The sequence below is a fragment of the Balaenoptera musculus genome, chromosome X (genome assembly GCF_009873245.2).
Source record: "Balaenoptera musculus isolate JJ_BM4_2016_0621 chromosome X, mBalMus1.pri.v3, whole genome shotgun sequence".
NCBI lineage: Eukaryota > Metazoa > Chordata > Mammalia > Artiodactyla > Balaenopteridae > Balaenoptera > Balaenoptera musculus.
In genome coordinates this window covers 103,747,037-103,770,908 of record NC_045806.1, presented here as the reverse complement: position 1 = coordinate 103,770,908, position 23,872 = coordinate 103,747,037, and the positions used below count along the sequence as shown (strand labels likewise).

The following is a 23,872-nucleotide window of genomic DNA, read 5'->3' as shown; positions in this document are numbered from 1 at the left end:
GGGGAAAGAAAACCAAACTGATCCAAAATTTATACCCAAGGAGACCTAGCACACACAAAATGGCCTTGAGGATTCCCAGCAAATGCCTTTAGACCTCTCATTCAAAACCTCCATTTTTAGTCTTCAGATATGTCAGACTTTCTTGATTCTGAGCTCTGCACATTCTTCTCTCCTAGGCAGAAATCCCTTCCGCCACCTCCTTGACTACTGCAAGGGCCCCGTACTCCAGAATACTGCCCCCCAACACCCTCCCCAAAGTTTGAATTAGATACAGTTCCTATTGCCCTTCAGTGATAGGATGGACTCCCTAGCATCTAGCACAGAGCCTGGTACGTAGTAGGTGTTTAATGTTGGTGCATTAAAAAAACAAAAATGAAATTTGTAGAAAGTCAGTATTGATTCCAAATTGTATTATATTTGTCAATGCACAACTTTTAGATGAGGCTTTCCCACTCCGTTCATTTACTAATTTGTTCTTTCATTCCTTCAGTCATACATCTATGTATTGAAAAAATTAACTCTGCTTATTAATGGACTAGACAGCATGCTAGTCATTGGGAACATAGTGATTAGGAAGACATGGTTCCTGACCTCCAAGGTTTGCCTTGGCAACATAGTGAAACATTCTCGTCCTCATTTCCAAATTCTTAAGATCAGAAACATAGTTAATCAATTTTGTTTTTTAGAATTACTTTAATTTTTCAATTCTAGTTGAGTAGACATGCTAAGGACCACATATACCTATTTATTACTTCTATTTGGCTTTGTGGTTTGGTATCATATGGCCAGCCAGGTCTTGCTGTACAAAAAAAACCCTGGATTTGGACGTATACACTCAAAGTTCAGACAGTGAGGCTGCCAATTTAGCTAATTCATGCCAAAAATTAGCCAGAAACATATTCACTGCCTATAAGAACAGCTCGACTCGTGATTCACCATATGATTTAGGTGAGTCAGGTAACCTCTATGTCTGGGGTTCTTCAGCTGTAAATTATAGAGGTGCTGTGACTATAATGAATGAGAGACACAACGGCATAGTGCAAGAGTACCAGACCAATTATTTTATCCTCCCTGAATTTATCTGTTTTATATAGTCTTATTTTCATATGTTAGAAAACAGAGCTGGCCTGACTGACCAAGTAAATCTATTTAAGGGCCACTTGAATGGCAGAGTTTATGAACACAATTTCCACAATTGTACAGCAACAATTTCTCCAATTATCTCTGTGCCATTACCCATACACTTCTGATTTAAACACAGGAGTAACCATGTAGAGAGTGGAAGGCAAAGAGATAATGTATGTAAAGGATTTTGAGAGCCACGGAAATGGTCAAGAAACTGTATAAGTGAATTTCATCACTATACATCCTTGATTAATCAGATACTGGTCCACAACTGTTTCATTTTGTATGAAACTAACCCATAATTAGTAAACTCTAATTAGAGGAATGATTCCTTGGGCTTATATAGTTTATACTTTTTGAAGCTCTTTCATGTACATTTACTCATATGATCCTTGCAACAATCCTCTGAGGTAGGTGGAGCAGGGATACTTATCCCCATGTATTAATATTTTTGTTACATTTCGTTACATATAAATGACCATATATTGATTTATAACTCATACTAAGTATAGGTCTTTTTACTTAATTCTTTTTTTAAAATTTATTTATTTTATTAAAAAAAATTTTTTTTTGGCTGCATTGGGTCTTCGTTGCTGTGTGCGGGCTTTCTCTAGTTGCGGCAAGTGGGGGCTACTCTTCGTTGCGGTGCACAGGCTTCTCATTGAGGTGGCTTCTCTTGTTGCGGAGCACGGGCTCTAGGCACGCGGGCTTCAGTAGTTGTGGCACGCAGGCTCAGTAGTTATGGCTCGTGGGCTCTAGAGCGCAGGCTCAGTAGTTGTGGTGCACGGGCTTAGTTGCTCCGCAGCATGTGGGATCTTCCCAGGCCAGGGATCAAACCCGTGTCCCCTGCATTGGCAGGCAGATTCTTAACCACTATGCCACCAAGGAAGTCCTTTACTTCTTATATGAGCTATAAGAACATAATGTATCTGAAATATTTACAGTAGAAAACCAAGAAAGGCATAAGTACAGTACATTCTTTTTAGTAGTCAAATAACAAACAAAAATCTAGGTGAAAGAAAAACAAGTTTTTCCAGGTGAGTCAGGTCATTCTCTTAATGATTAACACAGGCCTTTGTTAAATTTCTGCTAGGAAATCCCTGCATAATGTTTATTTAATGAAAAATAAAATAATTTTTAGCAAGTTTTTCTCCACTTCAGATTAATTTTACGGGGGAAATTTGGGGTCTTTGTTTTCAACTTAAGTTCCTCTGAAACATCAGTAATTGTTCATGAACATACTCGTGTGTTCTTTTTTCCTTCCTCAATCCAATTGTCAGTAATCTGGCAGAAGGAGAGCCTAATCACTGCCAAACAAAATTCCAATATTTAATGAGAAAATACATTTTTGATGCTTTAGCCAAAAATGCAAAGTCCCTTATTTAAGCTAATGGAATTCAAAAGGAATCCCTAGTACCTAGTAACGAAATAAAGTTAAAACACAACACAGACTTAAAAAAAAAGCTCAAAAGTTTTTGTAACAAATGGACATTTATAATTTTGCATGTAAAAAATTTTTGAAACATAAAATTCTCTGAAACATTAGATTTTGAAGCAAGATCATTTTTTAAGTACTATTACCTCAATTAATTATACCCTAGTCTTTTTTTGAATATTTAAATTCTTCTGGGAAAATAAAAGGGGGAAATAAAGTTTGGTTTCTCTTGGGTTCTTATTCCTTATTTGTTTTGAACCAGTATTCTTCTACTATTTACTCATAAGCCTAAAGTTAACAAGCATAGGCCCGTGCAAAAGATTTCTTATGCTGTAGTCACTAGTTATGGTGCATATAGGGTCTTGGAAATATCAAATTAAACAGAATAAGGTTGGGAAAAAAAACTCTAAACAGACCAAATCTATACAAAGCCAAATGGCTAGGTTATGGAAGTGTTTGTTATAAGCAAATTAGTAGTTTGCAGGAAAAGAAAAGAAAACTAAGTCTGACTTTCATCTAGCCTTTATCTACCTTAAGATTTTTATTTTGGATACAGTTAGAGACCAATATTGACCTTAGTGTGGATTTATGCAACTCTGAAGACCTTTAGAGACCTAAAACCACCACAAGAATTTTCTTTTGTGCCACACTTTAAAAATTTCAGACCTAAAAAAAGAATTCAGAACTGCTACTTATTATGAATTAGAGAGGCTGACCACTTCCAACTCTATCATTTGTAGATTAACTGCTCACATTTCACTGAAGCTTTGGCTCTTTCTAGAAGTGCAGGTCTGTTCTGTACAATTTCAACTAATTGCTGTCACACTAGTGCTTATAAGTGAGACTTCAAATACTTAACCCTTTCACTGCTTGATTGGAGGACAGTTTAATGGCAATGAGCGATGTGAGGCTATTCTGAACTTGGCAGTGTAGGGGCTGAAGAATGATTTTCATTATCAAATTCAAAGAGTACTGTATGCAAGAAAATTTTGTTGAAAAGTGGAATCATAAGTGATTTTCAGGATGTTGCATTTTAAGTCTTCGCATTTTGGTAGCAGGAGAAAATACAGGACTGGATCAACAATGAGTTACAAGGAGAAGAAAGGTTAAGGATGACAGTCATCTGCAGAGAGCTACATCAATTTAACTTACAGGTTTCAGCCATTTAGTTATCTCTGGATTCGGACCCCATACCATATGCCAGTGGTTTTCAAACTTTAGCCTGTATCAGAACCACCTAGAGGGTTTGTTAAAACACCGACTGCTGTGTTATATACCCCAGAGTTTCTGATTCACTAGGTTTAGGTTGGGGCCCAACAATTTGTATTTCTAACAAGTTCCCAGGTGATGCAGGTGCTGCTGGTCCCCAGACCACACTTTGAGAACCACTAGGTATCCATACACCATGCAGTTAGCCTACCTTTATTTTTTTTAATTTTAAAAATTTTAAATAGAAGTTTAGTGGATTTACAATATTTTATTAGTTTCAGGTGTACAACACCATGATTCAATATTTTTAGATTATACTCCATTTAAAGTTATTACAAAATAATGGCTATATTTCCCTGTGCTGTATGATATATCCTTGTTGCTTATTTTAAACATAGTAGTTTGTTTCTCTTAATCCCATACCCCTATCTTGTCCCTTACCTGCTCCCTCACCCCTAGTTTGTTCTCTGTATTTGTGAATCTGTTTGTTATATATTAGTTTTATTTTTTGGATTCCACAAATAAGTGATATCATACAGTATTTGTCTGACTTATTTCACTAAGTATAATACTCTCTAGGTCCATCCATGTTGTTGCAAGTTAGCCTATCAACTTTTAATAGGCACCACATTTACTCTACAATCTATAAGCAAACTACAAATGAAATAGTGAGACGATCATTTAAATTTTTTTTTTTCTTTTTGGCTGCGCCACGTGGCTTGTGGGATCTTTAGCTCCCCGACCAGGGACTGAACCCGGGCCACGGCAGTGAAAGCGGAGTCTTAACCACTGGATGCCCAGGGAACTCCCTAGAAGTATTTTTTAAATGATAATATCAGTTTTGCGGGGGTTTATTTACCTTAATCTTCAAATAGGGTGAAAGGGGGAATAAAGTTGCCTTTAATTCTTATTTAGATGTCCATTAAAATTTAGCAGTAATAGCGGTGCTAAAAATTCACAATTTAAAAAATGTTCTAATCTGGTATAGGTATGTAACAAGGTAATTACAGGAGAAATAATATAATGTCTAGGATTTATTCTAGAATGTATCAGCAATAAATAAATAAATTAAATCTAAAAATAAATAAAGGGAGGGAGAGTCCTAGATGAAAGAAGGCTGGCAAAATGTTATTTGTTGAAGCTGAATGATGATTACCATGGGGCTCATTATATTTCCCTTTCTACTTTTATGTAAGTTTGAAAATTTCTGTAACAGAAAGCTTTGAAAATTCACATCTTCATCAATATTCATTGAAAGCGTAGTTGACATGTACAAAATGTGGACTGCATTTAAAACAAAGTCTTAATGGTATATCTCAGGTAAGAGTGATAACATAGTCAAGGATTCAATAATCAGTCACTATACAGACTAGGCCTGAAATACAAATCTCAATTTAGGAACTTCCATTGTGGGCAGGCAGGGGTAGGGGAAATAGCCCTCTTCTAAATTTCTCTCTCCCTTTAAAGATCCTTTATTCCCTCACTTTTTATTCCACCAGATTTGCTTGTAGCTTCTGAAACTCTCTGGGCAGCTGCCTCTACAGACTCACAAAAATCCTTCTCTGCTGCCTGCCTCAAAGGGGCAGTGGCTTCTTAGGTCTCTTGATTGTTCAAGCCTTGTTATGGTGACTATACTATATCTTGAGTCAACCAGGCCAATCTTTGTGGGGAGGGGGGGTTGATATTTTTACACATGTTAAAAATTAACTTTTCATGCACTTATAGAATTCTATAAATTAATGTGAAAGCAGATGTCTTTTTTTTTTTAAAATATGATCTGACTTGATGTGTACCTTATTGCCTGGCCCAATGGCATAGGATATATTTAGGAGGTTACATTTTAGTATTTTTAAGTATTTTATTTTCTTCTGAGAAAATGAAACTAAGTAATAAGATATCATTTTAAAGAATACGGCTTTATTGAATAAGTTTTATTCACAGAAAAATAAGCTTTAATCTATGATGACTGCCAGATTTTACAGTAGAAAGCAATTTTCTTAGTTTTCCATACTGATGGAAAGGTTTCTACTAAATGAAAACAGCCATAAAATTATATTCACAAATATAGTACTCTCTCACACACATTTCACATGATTATTCACAACACTAATACAATGACATAAGAATCAGTCATGTTGTCAGGTTAGATAAAGTATAACAGTAATGAAAAAAATGCAAACTCTTCTAACAAAAATTACATTAAAGCCTTTGTTACATCAAATAAAAAATGCAAATTTGTTGCTAAGTATAGACAGAATGACAAAATATATAGTAATTTTAAATGTTGCATCAATGATACACAAGAATGTAATAAATGCCAAAAAATCTATATGCATTTCTGCAAACTTTAGACTTCAAAATAGAATCTTACCGCCCAAACATTAATGCAGTATTGTACAATTTGAAGCTATATGTATTTAAGATTGTCCTATTGTATTAGTTATAAAGTATCATTTAATATGCAGTGAAGGTTATGGTATACAAGAAAAAATAAACATTTGAGACCTCCCTGGAGAGGTAGCTTGAAGTTTTTCACCTTCAAACTATGTCCCAGTCTGGGCTATCACTAATTAGCTATATAGCTTTGAACAAATCATTTCACCTTTCAGCCTCAGTTGCCTTATCTGTAAAACAAGAGGGATGAATTTAGATACTCTCTAAGGTCTCTTCTAGCTCTGACACCCTATGATTCTATTATGCTGCAAATGAAATTCACGTTGTGCTAAGTGTACAAGAGTCAAACTGAAACTGATTATCAAAGTGGGAATAAGCCAACTGTTTCTATTAGGAAAGCTCAACTAAATTTGGTAAGAATATTTTTTTCAAGTTATTAAAACAGGAATTTAAAGATTTTTAAGGACTTGACCTACTTGTTCATTGTAATTTGCATCTTGACTATGACAAACAACAGAAAAGATGAGTAACAGTCACTGAAAGAGTTATCACCTAAGTTTTAGCCCATATTTCCAGAGTCAAGGCATATCCACGGAAGGTAAAAGAGTGTTAGGTAGGGAATTAACATTTATAACAGGTATTTTACACATATGGCCTCCTTGAACTCATAACTTTGTAAGACATGTACTATTCTCATTTCACAGATGAAGAAATGGTTACCTCTTTGTTTCTTTTTTAAAGCAGATTTGGCTAAAAATAACCATGTTTGTCAAATTTTCCCTCCTGTTTTCTTATTTTTCTAATGGAAATGATACACAACCTATCCTACTTCTCCCACCCCTCCACCCCTTTTCCCCATATTCAACAACTGGGTGAGCAGGAAATAAAACAATGATTTTGGTCTAAAGGGTACGATATGTGGAACTAATGCTGTGGTGGTAGTCTCCATTCAGAGTTCAAAATACCAATTTTATCCACTAAAATGAAAACAGGAAAAAAACTACCAACATTTAAATAATATAACAACAAAAGATCATAATACACAGGGCCAAATCACATCGTATACATTCACTACACCCATCCTACCCCATCTTAGCCCCAAACCAAAGGGAAAAAAAAATAAAAACAAACAAAAAATCTAGTAGGAAAGGCAATACAAAGCTACTAATTAATAAACTGGAATTTATTTTATAAACACTAAACCCATTTCTCAAAAATTAAGACAAGGCTTTTGATCAGCACACCAGATTATTACGAATAAAGATAATTATTTATTACAAAACAACTTGACTCTTCGCATGACTAAAATGTAGTAAAATAGGTGGTGCCTTTTGAAATCTTAGAGTGAACTTTATACAGAAAAGGAATGTCTACATGTAGATACTGAGAACTATTTTGGGAAGGGGAGGCAGAGATTTGGATCTGGCTATATTTTTGACCTTGCAAGTGATCATTCTTTGCACAATTAGATGGGAAGGATCCAGGGCTTTTCATAGTGCAAACACAGACAAACACTGGTAAGTCTTTAAAAATTTGATTAGAAGTTGGAGTGCTGAGTGATTTAAGAACCTGAAGCAACAGCATTTCTAAACAATTCTTAAAATAAACTTGTTAGCCACATCAGCTTCATGCATTAAATTTCACAACTCATGGGGAGAAAAAAGGTCTTGCTTAACTCTAAACATACAAGTTTTAAAAGAGTTTTAATGAACTGAGGCTTCCAGAACTGGAAAAGCCTTATGTTAAAACAATTCAGTCCTTGGCCAACAACTAGATTGAACTAACTACCTGACTTGGAGCTGACATGTCCTGGAAAACACATTTTTAAAACTTTAACACTTTTCTCCCCTTGTAATTTAAGTTTAAATTTAAAGCTTAGACTATACATGTAAAATTTAACTTAATGAATATATAACTAAACCTAAGTAGAAGAAAGTGCAAAGGTAAAGAACTGAGGATTTACATAGTAAAACAAAAACAGGGCAGTCATTATTTGATTTTAAAAATTCTCATTTAAATTTGCAGTGCTTTAAATGAATATCAAAGTAGTAATCAACAGAGGTTAAGAGACCATAATACTCTTTCTCTTAGAAAATACAACAAAAATATAACTTTTAACAGTTCCACTCTCAAACTTTTCTCTACAGTAAAATGCCTCACTCACCTCTACAACAGGTTGTTGTGAGAATCTCTGCCTGGGTGTTCTATGAAGCATTTTTAAACTTTCATTTTCTTTTTTAATATATACTGGTTCTTATTCAAGTTTTATTTTCTCTTTAATATTCAAACAACTATTCTTCTTTTCATGTCAATATTTTATAATTTCCAAGAGGTTTTTAAGTATCTTGAGAGAACATTTATTTCAGAAGTATCTACTACTATTACTAGACAAGAAAACAAAAAACTTAGGTAAAGACTTGACATTTTGTCCTATATACATCTTAATCATCCTAAAGGTAAAAACGCACATGAAACTTTAAGATACAAGATGATATGAGAATCTCAACATGGAAAGCTGTCACTATAACTACGAGCAGTGTACAAACATGCTTCTACTTTTACCTACATAAGCTGACAGATGTTTAAAATACTGGGTTAACGAAGATCTTTTAGTAAAGTGACTTAGGCAGGCTTAAACTAGCAAGGATTAAGGATGAATCCTTACTAATTAATTGGAAGATCTGAGACATATTTTATATTTCATTTTACAAAATCAGGAATATTTATTTTGAAACAAGAGAAGAAGACATGGTCTACCTGTCAGAAAACTACCACTCAGAAATATTTTTCATCCACAAAGCAGGAAAAACATATAAACATTTAAATTTCACATTGGCACCAAAAAGGTTAACTGCCCTGCCTTCTTGGATTAGAAAAACTGATGCTGAGCAGTAAGTAGTTTTGCAGGCGTTTGAACATGCCTAAGCCTTTAAATCAGTAAAATACTTTCTAAAAATTCTGATTACAAAAGTAATACAGACTTATAAAAAATTCAAACAGAACAAAATAAAAAAAGTGAAAGGTCCCTCCCTGTAAAGCCCCTCTGGGACCCATCCCCCCCCCAAAGAAACCACATTTAACAGTTTGGTGCCTGTCTTTCCAAATCTTCTGTTCTATACGTATATAAAACACACACACCTCACTTGGCTCATTCTATACAGTGTTTTGCCACTTGATTTTACACTTAATATACCTTTGACATCTTTCCATGTCAGTACATGTAGGCTAGATGGTATTCAATCATTAAATACCCTTTTAACAATGGCAAAACCATTTTTAAAAATCATCCACCCAAGTACATGTGTATAATTTTAAAAGAAAATGGACAAAATCCTAAAACACAAACATCTAAAAATAATCTCTATCTTTCTACCAGTGTAGAATAGTTCATTCCTTTTTCACACAAAACAAATTATGTGATTGGGGAGATTAACTCTAATCTGTACGTTTACAAAGAAGGCTCCATTTGTTAAGCCTATCTAAAAAGGATGAAAAAGTCAGTTGATTAATTCACTTACATTTAGAAATCTAAGTCAGTATACTACAAATACACATTGTGATCAGTTATAATAATATGATGCTTCTTAGTCTAGGGTTTCAATTAAATAACAGTGAAAAAATAGGACAGATAATACAGCTAAAATCCTGAAAAATCCAGAAATTCAAATTTTAGATTGCTAACTATAACATCACAGTTTACATTTTTTTCCTACTTGGTAGCAAATGCTAATGGAAGTCAATGTTGATTTCTTAAAGTTGGTTCACATCACACATTCAATCAGGGTAATAAGAATATAACACGCCTACTGTAGTTAGATTAAGACATAAAAATTTTTTGCTTGAAAGTAATGACTGTGTAGCACATGGGACATTTGTCCACTGCTTCAGCACACTGTTTACAAGTGACCAGATGTCCACAAGGAATAAAAACTACAGCAATATTTCTATCCATACAGATTTTGCAAAGCTTCTCCTCTTGCAGGAGCCTTAGCTGCTCTTCAGTACTAATCTCTGTACAAAGAGAAAAAAAAAGTGTTAATTTTAGACTTTCTTAGTTGTTTAAATTCACTGAAATAATGTGAACCCCTACTATGTGCCAGACACTAATCAAGTGTTGGGAGATAGGATGACTCACATATGGCATCTGCTCTTAAGTAGTTCGCATGCTAGTGGGAGAGAAAGACGTGAGCTGAGGCTACGGAGGTAAGCACAAAGTGATAAGTGCTATAATAAAGTTACATACAAAGTGCTCTGGGACAAGACCACAGAACAAGTTCTTCTGTTCAGACTAGCTGGGGAAGGCTTCACGGGTTGGCGGCTGTTGGATGGGGGAGGGGGAAGTGGAAGAGTGACATTTAAAAATAGCAATTCGCTAAGCAGAGAAACAAGGCTTAGGTAAAAGGAGTAGCATATAGAAAAGGCATGGCTTATTCCAGAAATGGAGGGATGGATTCGAGGGCCACTTCTGAAGTGGGACAAGTAGGATTTGGTGACTGGATGCGAGGGATGAGGAAGAAAGGAAATAAAGTCGATTTCAAGATTTCTAGCATGGCTGACAAGGGGATGGTGATGCCAATAGGAAATATAAAAGGAGGTACAGGTTTGGGATTTTCAAGATTTTTTGAGGTGTTTGCACAGCATCCATATAAAAATGTTCAACAGGCAATCGGAGAGTCAAGTCTTGAGATCAGAAGAAGTCAGGGCTAAAGATAGAGATTTGGGTGTCATCAATACACAGGTGGCACTGAAGTTCTTGCTTAATTCAGCCTTTGTCAAACTAAGTTTTGTGAAATGTTAACTAATATGCCATAGAAATGTGTTTCACTGTCATATATAACTATAATGACAACAACATCAACAACAGCAGCAATTAACAGTAATATAGCACTTCTACTATGTGCTAGGCACTATTCCAAATGCATTACATATTATAACAACCTTTGTAATCACTGTATACCAGTGTATACCAAATTTAGCCTCACATGAGAATCACTTGGGGCATTTTTTTAACAATAGATTCCTTGGCCCCATTCACTGAATCTAAAATTTATGGGGTTGAGCACGCTGGCATTTGGGAACCATGACTATCAAGTTCAGGGCAGTGTAACAAAGCATATATGCCCTCTTAGAAATTCAAAATGCATTTCCCTATTTAACTACAGAGTTAATTTTTCATGGCATCTCTTTTAACATTCTGGGAACACTATTCTGAAAACAAGTTTGGGAAACAGTGGTCTAATTTTATTCAACAAATACTTACTGAACACTTAGCTAGGTTCTAGGCATTAGAGATAGAACAATTAACAAATATATAGACCCTGGGCTCCCAATCATTCATAGACAAGTAAGGAACACAAGCAGACAGGAAATTATAATACAGTGTGATGATAAAAAGTAATTATAATGTGTTATGAAGAACACAGGAAGGGTGTCCGTGCACACACACATAAAGGGGAGGCCTCCCAGAAAAAATTATACCTAAACTGGGTCCTAAAGGATGAGTAGGAGTAAAGTAGGAGAGGGAGATGGCCTTGGGGGACAGGAGCAATGGGAGAAGAGGGTTCTGGGCAGAGGAAATGACATAAGCAGGCGCCAAGGAGAGAGACAGAACCAGGCCTGCAAGTGCACAGGTAAGGCTTGGGAAGAGAATCTGAGGGGGAAATAGCATGACATGAGGCTACAGAAGGTTAGCAGGAGCCTGATCATGAAGGATTTGGCAACCCATGTAAAGGAGTTTGGACTTGACACCGAGGACCCCAGGAGCCAGTGAAGAGTTTTAACCTGGAAAAAGATATCAGAATTGCTTCAGAAAGGTTTTCTTGATTAGCGGTGGAGAAAAGGATTATATAATATCTTTTTTCTTAAAAGGCAACTTCCTGGGCATAATCAAAACTCAAACATGGAACGCAGAGATAAGAAGATAAACTGCCTGCCCCCAAGAAGCTTGTCTAATGGGCAGGAGAGAAAAGAAAACAGTTCCAAAATGATGTTACAATTGCTTTAACAGCAGAGAGAGTAGAGGGAGCTGCAAACTCTGCTATGGGTATTGGAGAAAACTTCAAAGAAGTGACCTTTGAGCTGAGCCTTGAAGGATGAGTTCAAGAAATGGATTTAAGGAACTGGGGGTGGAGTGGGGCATCAGATGAGGTATACAAACAGGAAAAAGGCATTCGGGGCATAGGAAACAACAGAAGTAAAGGGATGGCATTATAAACTGATTTATATTATATGGAAGCATCTGACCAAAAAAGTCGGAATAAAGTATATATTCATGCCATCACCAAGACTGTGGTAACCAGTGCAAGCTAGCCTGCCAGAGGAATATGGAAAAGCAGAGTGACTTGGTTAAGGGAAAGCACTTGAGATAACAGGCTTTCTGCTGCCGTCCATAAGCAGAGGGACTCGGCGATCATGCAGCAGAAGCAGAAAAAGGCAAATGAGAATGAAGAACCCAAGTAACTTCATGTCCAATCCTCTTGCACTTCTCCTGTATGCCTGGAGCCAGTCCCACCATGCTAGAGTTTCCTCCTGTAGTGCTCACAGGTCCCAGCACAGCATTCCCTTTGCCCTGAGTCTACAGCAGGTCTCTTTTGTGCTTCCTTCCCTTCAGGTAGTCTCTCTATACCTGGGCCAGTCCTGGGGGTAAGGGGACTACCCCTTCCCAGTGTTTTTTAAAAGTAGCTTTGTAATTCCAAGAAAAATCAAAAAAAGGAAGACAATTAAGTAATTTACACATTACTTTTGGATGTAATGCCACAATGAATAAAAAAGAACACTGGATCAGATACCTCTAGTAGTCGAATTTACAGAGACAGAAAGCAGAATGGTGGTTGCCAGGGGAGGGGGAAATGGGAGTTGTTGTTTAATAGGTAAAGAGTTTCAGTTTTGTAGATAAAAAGAGTTCTGGAGATTGATTGCACTACAGTGTGAATGTACTTAAAACTACTGAACTGTACACTTAAAAATGGTTCAGAAGGTAAATTTTATGTGTATTTACCACAATTGTTTTGTTTTTGGCTGCGCTGCGTGGCTTGCTGGATCTTAGTTCCCTGACCAGGGCTGGAACCCAGGCCCTCAGCAGTGAAAGCACCAAGTCCTAACCACTGGACCACCAGGGAATTCCCCACAATTTTTTAAAAAGTAAAAAAAAAAAAAAACAAGAAAAAACAGGAACACTGGACCAGAAGTCAGGAAACCTGAATTTTACTCCCAACTATCTGAGTGACCTTGAGTAACAGCATATCTGCACTTCAGTTTTCTCTGAAGTAATGAAAATTTTATATGATCTTTAAGGTTCCTTTCATTCCGATTGTTTGTGATTCCATGTTTGCAGACCACAATGGATGAAATGTCATGCCTACCAAACACAGATATCATCAACTCCACTTTTCCTACCTTATTTCAGGCTTGCATACAGACACTTACTTGAGATGGTGATGGTCTGGGCATTCTTTCCAGACTAATAGTTTACCTTTGGCAATTACTTCCCTCTAGCCTTTAGAGTAACTATTGGGTTCTTTCCTTTCCTGAGGTACCTTTCCCCTTCTACTTCCTACACGGCCCCCTTCTAGGTCGGGAGGTTCTGGCACATAGCAATAAAGGCAACAGCTAGATAATCTTTGATGCTATTTGCTAATATTTTTACTACATTATTTTAAACCACTTCTAGAATAAACTGATGTTATTAATGTTCCTATCAGAGCAGATTCATGTGGAAAGACAGACTGATAAGAAATGTGTATGGGTTATTTGATTTTTACATTATGTTCTGTAATATACACATAAGGATTAAAGCAAGTGCCTTAGCACACACATGAAGTAAAGGGCTTTATATCATACTATGTTGTTTTTAAAAAGAAAGAAAAAAAGATACTAATTTGGTACTATCTTTAGAAGACGGGGGTATTCTCTGTCACAGAGCCAATGGGATAAAAACTAGTATTGAATCTAGGATTTCTCAATGAGTAACAATAACATTGTACTTTTTTCTAATAACTTCCATCTGCTTTACTTCAATTAGGCCCACCCTCTATTTTGTATAGAATTAGAAGATTCTTAGTGCCAGTCTTTCCTCATCAGCTTTTGGGAAGAGAAACAGACAGCAGTCCTCCATGAGAAGATAGCCTGTAACAATTACTTGCCTCTCAATTTTGTGAGACTAAGGAGCGATCAACTGATGAATTCTAACCTGTGCCCCTGAGAGCTGGCATTTGTTTAGGCTCTCCTTCCCACACTACCCTGGCTTGTAGTCTCAGTAATAAGAACCCCCCACCAACTCCTGTTGGATAGAGGACAAACATGCCCCAATGCACTCTGTCCCTTGTTCTCCTCCTGCTGCAACCCACTAATTCTTTCTGTTGTAAACACCTTCAGGTATAAAAACTAACACCTTATTGTCAAACTTAATTAAGCTTCAGTTGTAGTTACGGGGAGAATGGCACAATCATTTGTATCACAAGTAAATGGTTTGTTTCACCATCACCAAGACACATGGAGCTATTATAGGTTTTAAATACATGCATCTTTAAGGAAAATATGCTTTCTGCTGAATCTTTTACATCAACTAATGTAATTTAAAACATCATTAATGTTATACTGTTTTATGACTTATGTAATTATCTGAATAATGTTTCAAAAGCATCTGAAATAACCTAAAGATCAAAAGGGTCTTTAAGGTAAAAAAAAAGAAAAAAAGTGAACTTTTAGGTTCATTAGCCCTTGGAGAATTCTCATCTTTTGATACAGGTGGTCAAAAGCTTAGAGTTATAATAAAGTACCCCAAGAATGTATTCAGTTTGAAACCTTTTCTTTAACCTCCAATGTTGTTGGCAAGCTCTAGAGTAGCTGTCATCCTTAAAGGAGAAACTTGTATTTTTTATCTTTTTTTTTCCTAAAAGGAGGTTATATACTTCTCTTCTACATTATTTAATACACTTTCTATATATGATTCATAGTATTAAGATGCCATTAATTCAAGTTCTATTTAGCAATATGACCCCTTTATATATTTACATCATATGAAAAGTTGCAGAACACTCTAAATCCAAAGAGTTTCAACTACAAAACTTATAGTCTACACACAATGATAAAAGTTAGTCTTTGTTGTTCTTTATCTAAAATAGAGCATAAACTCACACTTTTAAAATGAATGGATCACTGGATCTTACTTGGACCCTGAGTAGAACAAATGAACTGTAAAAACAGTTTAAGACAATGAGGAAAATTAAAACCAACTGAATTTCAGATGATATGGAATTACTGTTAATTTTGTTAAGTGTGACAATAGTATGTTATGGGCTAAATGTCTGTCTCTCCAAAATTCATACGTTGAACCCCTGACCCACTGTGTGATGGTACTTGGACGTGGGGCCTTTGGGAGGTAATTAGGTTTAGATGAGGTAATGAGGATGGGACTCCATGATGGGATCAAGGTCCTTATAAGAAGAGGAATAGAAAGCGGAGTGCTCTCTCTCTTGGCCATGTGAGGACTTAGAGAAGGCAGCCATCTGCAAGCCTGGAAGAGAGTCTTCACCAGGAACCAAATCTGCCTGCACCTTGGTGTTGCACTTCCCAGCCTCCAGAACTATGAGAAACAAATGTCTGTTGTTTAAGCCACCCAGTTTACAGTACTGTTATAACAGTCTGAGCAGATTAACACACAGTATTAAGGTGACGTTAAAAGAAGTCCCTATCTGTTAGATATTTATTGAAGCATTTATAGGTAAATGATATATAGGATGTCTGGGATTTACTTTGAAATACTACAGCAAAGAAAAAAAGGTGGGGGAAGAAGTGAAACAAGATTGGAAAAGTGTTGACAATTATTGAAGATGGTCAATGCGTACGTGAGGGTTCATTATACTACTCTCTCCACTTTTTGAGTATGTTTGACATTTTTCATAATAAAAAGTTTTAAAAAACATTTATCCTAAGGGGAATATGAGAGGAGGGAAATGAATGGGCCACAAAGTCATGTAAGATACTATCCATAATGAAGTGATGTTAGGTGTGTTTTGCTTTTTAAAAACAGGCATGCGTACCTTTCTGTAATGAAGTCTGACCTGATTCATCTTGTGTATTGTCTTTCTGAGCACTCACTAGATCTGCAACCAGAACCTCAAGTGATTTATAGTTGCTCCCAGATGTCTGAATTTTTTCCTCCATTATTTTCTTAATGTCCTTGAAACTGAATCCCATTCGTATAGCTTCTTGTACCATAGGATTTTGGAATATGGTATCATCTGAAATGAAAATTGGTGAGGAAAAAGATCATAGAGTTTAATTATTTTCATTAACACAACTCAACAGCAAAGTATAATTAAAAAGAAAAATTTAAGCAACAAGCAAAAAATCAAAACCAGGGACTCCCCTGGTGGTCTAGCAGCTAAGACTCTGTGCTCCCAATGCAGGGGGCCCAGGTTTGATCCCTGGTCAGGGAACTAGATCCCACATGTTGCAAGTAAAAAAAAAAAAAAAAAAAATCCCGAGTGCCGCAACTAAGACCCAACGCAGCCAAATAAATAAACAACAACAACAATAAAAAATCAAAACCAAACCACCAAACCAAAGCTGCTTTGGGAAGAGGATTTAGAAATACTTGGGGCATTGAAGAATCACTTTCAGAATCTTAAAACAGTTGAAAATACAATGAGTATGTATTTTGTAGCATTATGAATTGAGATTAGGTGCTTTAAAGACTACATGAACAGTACAAGATAAGGTAAAACAGATAAGACAAGGGTTAAGTGCTTCAAAAATCTGAAAAGTGTGGATGTCTTTAGTGAATCACCAGCAATTATTTTGAAAAAATCATGGGAAATAGAGGAAGACCCAGTCTTTGACCTTGAATGTATCAGTTTCCTATCTCTCTGACTTAGTTTCTGCAGCTGGGGGTGGGGGGTGGACTAGATAAGGCAAGAAAGCAAATAGAAAGTCACTTTAATGACACTCAAAGTAGGAATACAGATTGTGTAGTGATATGCTAAAAGAGGAGACTTCTCCTCTTACTCATCAATTCTACTCTTTGGTACTTTTTTTTTTCTTTTCCATGCCGCACAGCTTGCAGGATCTTAGTTCCCCAACCAGGGACTGAACCTGGGCCCCGGCAGTGAAAGCGCCGAGTCCTGACCACTGGACCGCCAGGGACTTCCCCACTCTTGGGTATTAAAAATGAGTACATATATCCACCAAAGACATACACAAGAATATTCACAGCACTGTTATTTGTAACAGGCCCAAACTGGAAACAACTCAAATGCCCATCATCAGGTGAATGGATAAGTAAATTCTGGTATATTCAAATATTACACAGCAAGAAAGAAAAATGAACTACTGCCACAGACAACATGGATCAATCACATAGATATGATAAACAAAACATCATCATAATGATGAACCAGAGACAAAAGAGTGCATACTGTATGATTACATTTTTAAGATGTTCAAATCTAATCTATGGTAACAGAAGTCAGAATATAACTTGAGGGTGTATATTGATTGGGAAGGGGCCTGAAGGAGCTTTCCAGGGTGGTGGAAATGTTCTATATCTTGATGTGGGTGATGGTTAGATGGACCTCTACCTCATACCATATACAAAAATTAACTCAAAATGGATGAAAGACCTGAATGTAAGAGCTAAAACCATAAAACTCTTAGAAGAAAACACAGGTGACCTTGGATTAGGCAATGATTTCTTAGATATGACACCAAAAGTATAAGCAACAAAAAACAGACAAATTGAACTTCATCAAAATTAAAAAGTAATATGCTTCAAAGGACACCAACAAGAAAGCGAAAAGACAACCCACAGAATGGGAGGAAATATTTGCAAATCATATACTTGACAAGGGACTTATATGTATAATGTATAAAGAACTAAAATATAAAGAACTATTACAACTCCATAATAAAAAAAAAGTAACCCAACTAAAAAAAGGGCAAAGGAGATGAACAGACATTTCTCCAAAGAAGACATACAAATGGCCCATAAGCACATAAAAAAATGCCCAACAGCATTAGCTATCAGGGAAATGCAAATCAAAACCACAATGAGATACGCTTCACACACCACTAGGAGAGCTGTAATAAGGAGACAGACAACAAGTGTTAACAAGGATGTGGAAAAACTAACTGAAACCCTCATACACTGCTGGTGGGAATATAAAATGGTGCAGCCACTTTGGAAAACCGTCTGGCAGTTTATCAAAAGTTTAAACATAGAGTTACCACATGACCCAGCAACTCCATCCCCAAACATATACCCAAGAGAATTAAAAACATATGCCCACACAAAAACTTGAACACAAACGTTCATAGCAGCATCAGCATCATTCATAATAGCCAAAGAGTGGAAACACCCCAAATGTCCACTGACTAATGAATGGATAAACAAAATGTGGTATTATCCATATAAAGGAATATTTTCCACCATAAAAAATAATGAAGTACTCATATATGATAAGGGTTGAACTTATATGACTGGATGAACCTTGAAACCACACATTATTATTCCATTTATATGATACGTCCAGAATAGGCAAATCCATAGAAACAGAAGTAGATAAGTGGTTGTTTGTGCTTGGGGGTCGAGGGGCTGCAATGGTGAATGACTGCTAAGGAGTATGGGGTTTCTTTCTGGGGTTATGATAATGTTTTGCAATTAAATAGTAGTTATGGTTGTACAACCCTGTGAATATACCAAAACCCACTAAAGTGTATACTTTATATGGGTGAAATTTTTGCTGTATGAATTATATCTTCATTTAAAAACACTAATCCTAAACCAGAGCAAGAGTCTTACTAGTCATAAAAGGAATAGTATGCAGTATAAGGATGATTATTATCAAGAAGTGTTATAGAATCTCTGTTTCTGGATAATTTCAAAAATACAGGCTGGAAAAAATGATTTCTTAAACTACCATTTATGCACATTACAAAACCTTAATCAAATAGTATCAAAGTGGCTCTCCTTCTCTAGCATACGTATGAATATATATAGTATTCCCTTGCCTTCTAATCCTTAAGATACTAAATAGATGATGTTATGAGTATAGGGAGTCACCTATCATCAGACACCAGACATATTCTAAATTAAACTTTACTATTTTTGAAACATGATGCCTAGGTTGAGAATGAGATCTGTAGTGTGATGTAGAATTCAGAAGACCTTCTTTACAGTCCTAGTTCCACTAATGCTTTGTAATGTAACCGTGGGCAGGTCACTTAACCTCTCTGTTTCTTCATCCGAAAAGTGGGATAACAATATCTTCTTTGTTTCACATATCTTTCTCTGAACACTTTAGTTTTTAAAGATGTCTATGATGAGTAAATAATCTTTGTGATAAAAATCCTCTACCTCTCTAAAAGGTAATAGGAGGTAAACAAACCAAACCATACTCCTTTGTGAAGAAGCTGGGGAAGGCAAAAAGATGGCATGGAATAAGGAAGCAGGAAGGTTAGGGCTGATCATTGTGATGGCACATTAGTAGAGCACTGGATTCACAATCCTGGCTAACTAAAGAAACCCCATTGACAAAAATACACTTAACGCTTTTTGTGATTTTAACAGAAATAACAATGGACAGCCTACAGCTGTTCCTCTCAAACTTGGAAAAACTGTCCAACCTCTGAACCAATGTTCCCAGTATATAAATATCCAACTTAAATTTACAGGCACTTCATTAATTCTTAAGTCTATAGCAATCTCATCTCAAAGAAATATACCTTGAAAGAATCAGTTTACCCTTCCACCTTATAAATAACAAGTATAATAAATTGGCAATGAAATTAAAGTATTTATTTTAATAAGAATATTTACCAATTCTTTTAGTTAATGATGGTGTTTTTTCAGCAGTTCTCGTCTAAAATAGAAATATGAATTATAAGTTAGAATTCCTTTTGGTAGAAGACAATTACTTCAATTTGAGAAGTTATGTTAATCATGAGTTTATAAATTAGCTTTATTCCAGTTCAACATATGAATATTCACAAGAGGCATATAGCCTGATGAAGCTAGAAGTTAAAAGATCATCTAACCCAATCCATTCACTTTACAGACAAGAAGCTGAGGCTCAGGGAGATTAAACAACTTGATTGAGGCAATACAGTTCATGGCAGGGCCATAATGGCAACTCTTGTGTCTCATTCTAGTCCAGGGCTCTTTCCACAGAGTACTGATGCCTTGGCCACCCCAGGCCACACTATCAATATAGATACCTTTTTGATATTTTAAATACTGTCTGTGAAAAGTTAAAGACTAGTAGCACAAAACACATTATACAAGTCTAATTTCAGAAGGCTGAGGGATTTAAGTGTTTTAGTTCTTCAAGCCCATTTTCGCCTACAGTGATACTTAAATCAGTTCATCCTGATTCCCTTTTCACAAATTTGCTTTCGCTTAAGAAAAACAAGCACTCTTCAAGATCTCCCCTTTAAGCTCACCATACATTACTGTTTTACTTTAAAATTTTTATTTTATATTGGAGTATAGTTGATTTACAATGTTGTGTTAGTTTCAGGTGTACAGCAAGGTGATTCAGTTTCACATATACATATATCTATTCTTTTTCAAATTCTTTTCCCATTTAGCTTATTACAGAATATTGAGCAGAGTTCCCTGTGCTATACAGTAGGTCCTTGTTGGTTATCTATTTATTTATTTTAATAAATTTATTTATTTTTGGCTGTGTTGGGTCTTCATTGCTGCGCGCGGGCTTGCTCTAGTTGGCAGCGAGCTGGGGCTACTCTTCATTGGGGTGCATGGGCTTCTCAGTGCAGTGGCTTCTCTTTGTTGTGGAGCACAGGCTCTAGGGGCGCGGGTTTCAGTAGTTGTGGCACAAGGGCTCAGTAGTTGTGGTACAAGGGCTCAGTAGTTGTGGCCTGCGTGCTCTAGAGCACAGGCTAAGTAGTTGTGGTGCATGGGCTTAGTTGCTCCGCGGCATGTGGGATCTTCCCGGACCAGGGCTCGAACCCATGTCCCCTGCATTGGCAGGCGGATTCTTAACCAGTGTACCACCAGGGAAGTCCCAGTTATCTATTTTAAATATAGTAGTTTGTATATGTTAAACCCAAACTCCTAATTTAGCCCCCTCCCCACCTTTTCCCTTTGGTAACCATAAGTTTGTTTTCTAAGTCTGTGAGTCTGTTTCTGTTTTGTTAAATAAGTTCATTTGTATCATTTTTGCTCACTGACTTCCTTTTGGTCACACATACCTTCTTTTGGTGTCTTAACACCTCTATCAAGCCTTCTGCCCTGGGAGCGATTCTGTTTCTTCAGGTGATTTTGCATAACTCTCTTCTGAACCATTATATTTTGTTTAGCGATGTAACAGAGTTAATATTTTTTAACAACTACTTTTTAAAGACTGTTTAGGTACACAGTAAAATTGAGGAGAAGATACAGAGATTTCCCATGTACCCCTTGCCCCAGCACATGTGTTCCCTCCCTCATTATCAACATCCTTCCCAGCGTGGCACACTTGTTAAAATCAGTGAACCTACACTGATACGTCATAATCACCCAAAGTCTATAGTTTACATTAGGGTTCACCCTTGTTGTTTTACATTCTATCACCATACATTATTAATCTAAAATACTATACTGTGAACTTTATACCAAGAAATCATTGCAAAACAAATTATGTAATATTTGAAACTATATATTCTACAATACGTGACTTACCAGAGACTCCTCAACTGAATGGGTTAAATGAATATTGTTTATGTATTCTTGTCCCTTCTCTTCTAACAGATATCTACACCTAAACAAATAAAAGGTTAAACTTTAGTAGCTCATAAATTAGTAAAGTATAATTAAAGATATAACCTCCATCATGTTAATTCCATTAACTTGCTTTTTGATATTTCTAAGGAGCCACAAAATAAAATGTTACTCAATTCCCTATCAAACTATCATTTTAAGGTTAAAAAAATGTTCCCTTTGTTATCCTAATATGCTAATGTCAGTAGAGCAAAAATATCAACTTGAGAACTTTCAGCTTTTACGCAAGTTATTAAATTAGCACCTTGACATTTAAAAACAAGTTTTAAGTAATCTTAATGAGATTTAGAGATTAACCAATTGTACATTTTAAAGGAATTCTTTAGGCTTTCAGCCTTTCCTTTTAAGGCTGTTTAAGGTTAAGATTTATTTTCAAATGATCATTCTGAAGTTTTAAGTTGTACTATTTTGTAGGCCAAAAATTCACATCACTGTACACTGTACACATCTGTGTACTTTAAAGAGGCAAGATGGCAAAGAGACGTTTAGAATATGTCATCCTTCTAAGATGCCACTGAGTGTAAGCAGCATGATTATATTATATACTACCACTGCCAATTAAATTATGACCCACCACCAGATGTGTCCTGATTTCAGAGATCTGAAAATGTGACCAACTGTGTGCCTTAGAATCAGTGAGATTCAGTAATATTTGTTAGAGGGCGTGATGGATTCTTAAGGAATCTCCTTGGGAACATGGGCTCTCATGCCCAATAGAGCCTACTTCCCGCAGTGGATAAGAATCCGCCTGCCAATGCAGGGGACACGGGTTCGACCCCTGGTCCAGGAAGATCCCACATGCCGCAGAGCAACTAAGCCCATGCGCCACAACTGAGCCCGCGTGCTGCAACTACCACAATGAGAAGCCCACGCACCGCAATGAAGAGTAGCCCCCGCTCACCACAACTAGAGAAAGCCACACAGCAACAAAGACCCAACGCGGTCAAAAAAATTTTTAAAAATAAAAAAAATAAAGAGCCTACTTCCAACAACAACAAAAGCATACATTCCTTTTTTTTTAAAAAAGTAATTAATTAATTTGGCTGCATTGGGTCATTGTTACTGCACAGGGGCTTTCTCTAGTTGCGGTGAGCAGGCGCTATTCTTCGTTGTGGTGCACGGGCTTCTCATTGCGGTGGCTTCTCTTGTTACGGAGCATGGGCTCTAGGTGCATGGGCTTCAGTAGTTGTGGCACACGGGCTCAGTAGTTGTGGCTCACAGGCTCAGTAGTTGTGGCTGGCAGGCTCCAGAGCGCAGGCTCAGTAGTTGTGGCACCCGGGCTTAGTTGCTCCGCGGCATGTGGGATCTTCCCGGACCAGGGCTCAAACCTGTGTCCCCTGCTTTGGTAGGCGGATTCTTAACCACTGCGCCACCAGGGAAGTCCCATACATTCCTAATTTGGTGTTTAGAAATAGAATCATCTGAACATCATAGATATGATACATAAGTAATGAATGGTCACTGGAGAAGGCTTAGGTGTTTTTTTTTAATGTATATAAAGCAGGTGACCCCATTTTTATAAACCTGGTGCGAATTTCAAATGTCAATTGGTGAAGGCAAAAATAGCTGACGTGAAAAGTTATTCAAGTCTTCCCACTGCTTATGTACTGTCCAACTTGCCTGTCACTGAAGGAACATTTAAATACCTTACCCTGGATACCACCTAGCATGTTGTTCCCAAGGGTCTTCACTGGGCTTCCAATCAGTTAGCCCTCCTCCACAGTGAAAGCACTTTACTTTATCACCTTCACCTAAGAAACACACAAGTAAAAATACATGTATTTGTGCAATTACAAGCTTACCCCAAAATATCCTTTTAAATACTATAAAATTAAGCATTTCTAAATTACATGAAAGTCTCATAGCTTAAAAGAAGATATCTGAATTTACATCTAAGTAACAGATAAGATCATTTGAGGAGGAAATACATA

At 36.5% G+C, this 23,872-nt stretch overlaps 1 protein-coding gene across 4 annotated transcripts in view; it reads right to left on the bottom strand.

Moving 5' to 3' along the window:
• Window positions 1-5,666: 5,666 nt before the first annotated feature.
• Window positions 5,667-23,872, bottom strand: part of LOC118888493 (X-linked inhibitor of apoptosis) — a 42,732-nt gene continuing 24,526 nt past the window's right edge. For all 4 annotated transcript variants that reach the window (XM_036839553.1, XM_036839551.1, XM_036839552.1 and 1 more), the window contains 5 exons: window positions 23,593-23,692; window positions 21,843-21,921; window positions 19,980-20,022; window positions 16,204-16,404; window positions 5,667-10,174 (listed from right to left, as the gene is read on the bottom strand). In XM_036839553.1, the coding sequence (XP_036695448.1) occupies window positions 9,981-10,174; window positions 16,204-16,404; window positions 19,980-20,022; window positions 21,843-21,921; window positions 23,593-23,692 (617 nt within the window). In that variant the 3' untranslated portion in view covers window positions 5,667-9,980. The remainder of the gene's footprint in view (window positions 10,175-16,203; window positions 16,405-19,979; window positions 20,023-21,842; window positions 21,922-23,592; window positions 23,693-23,872) is intronic.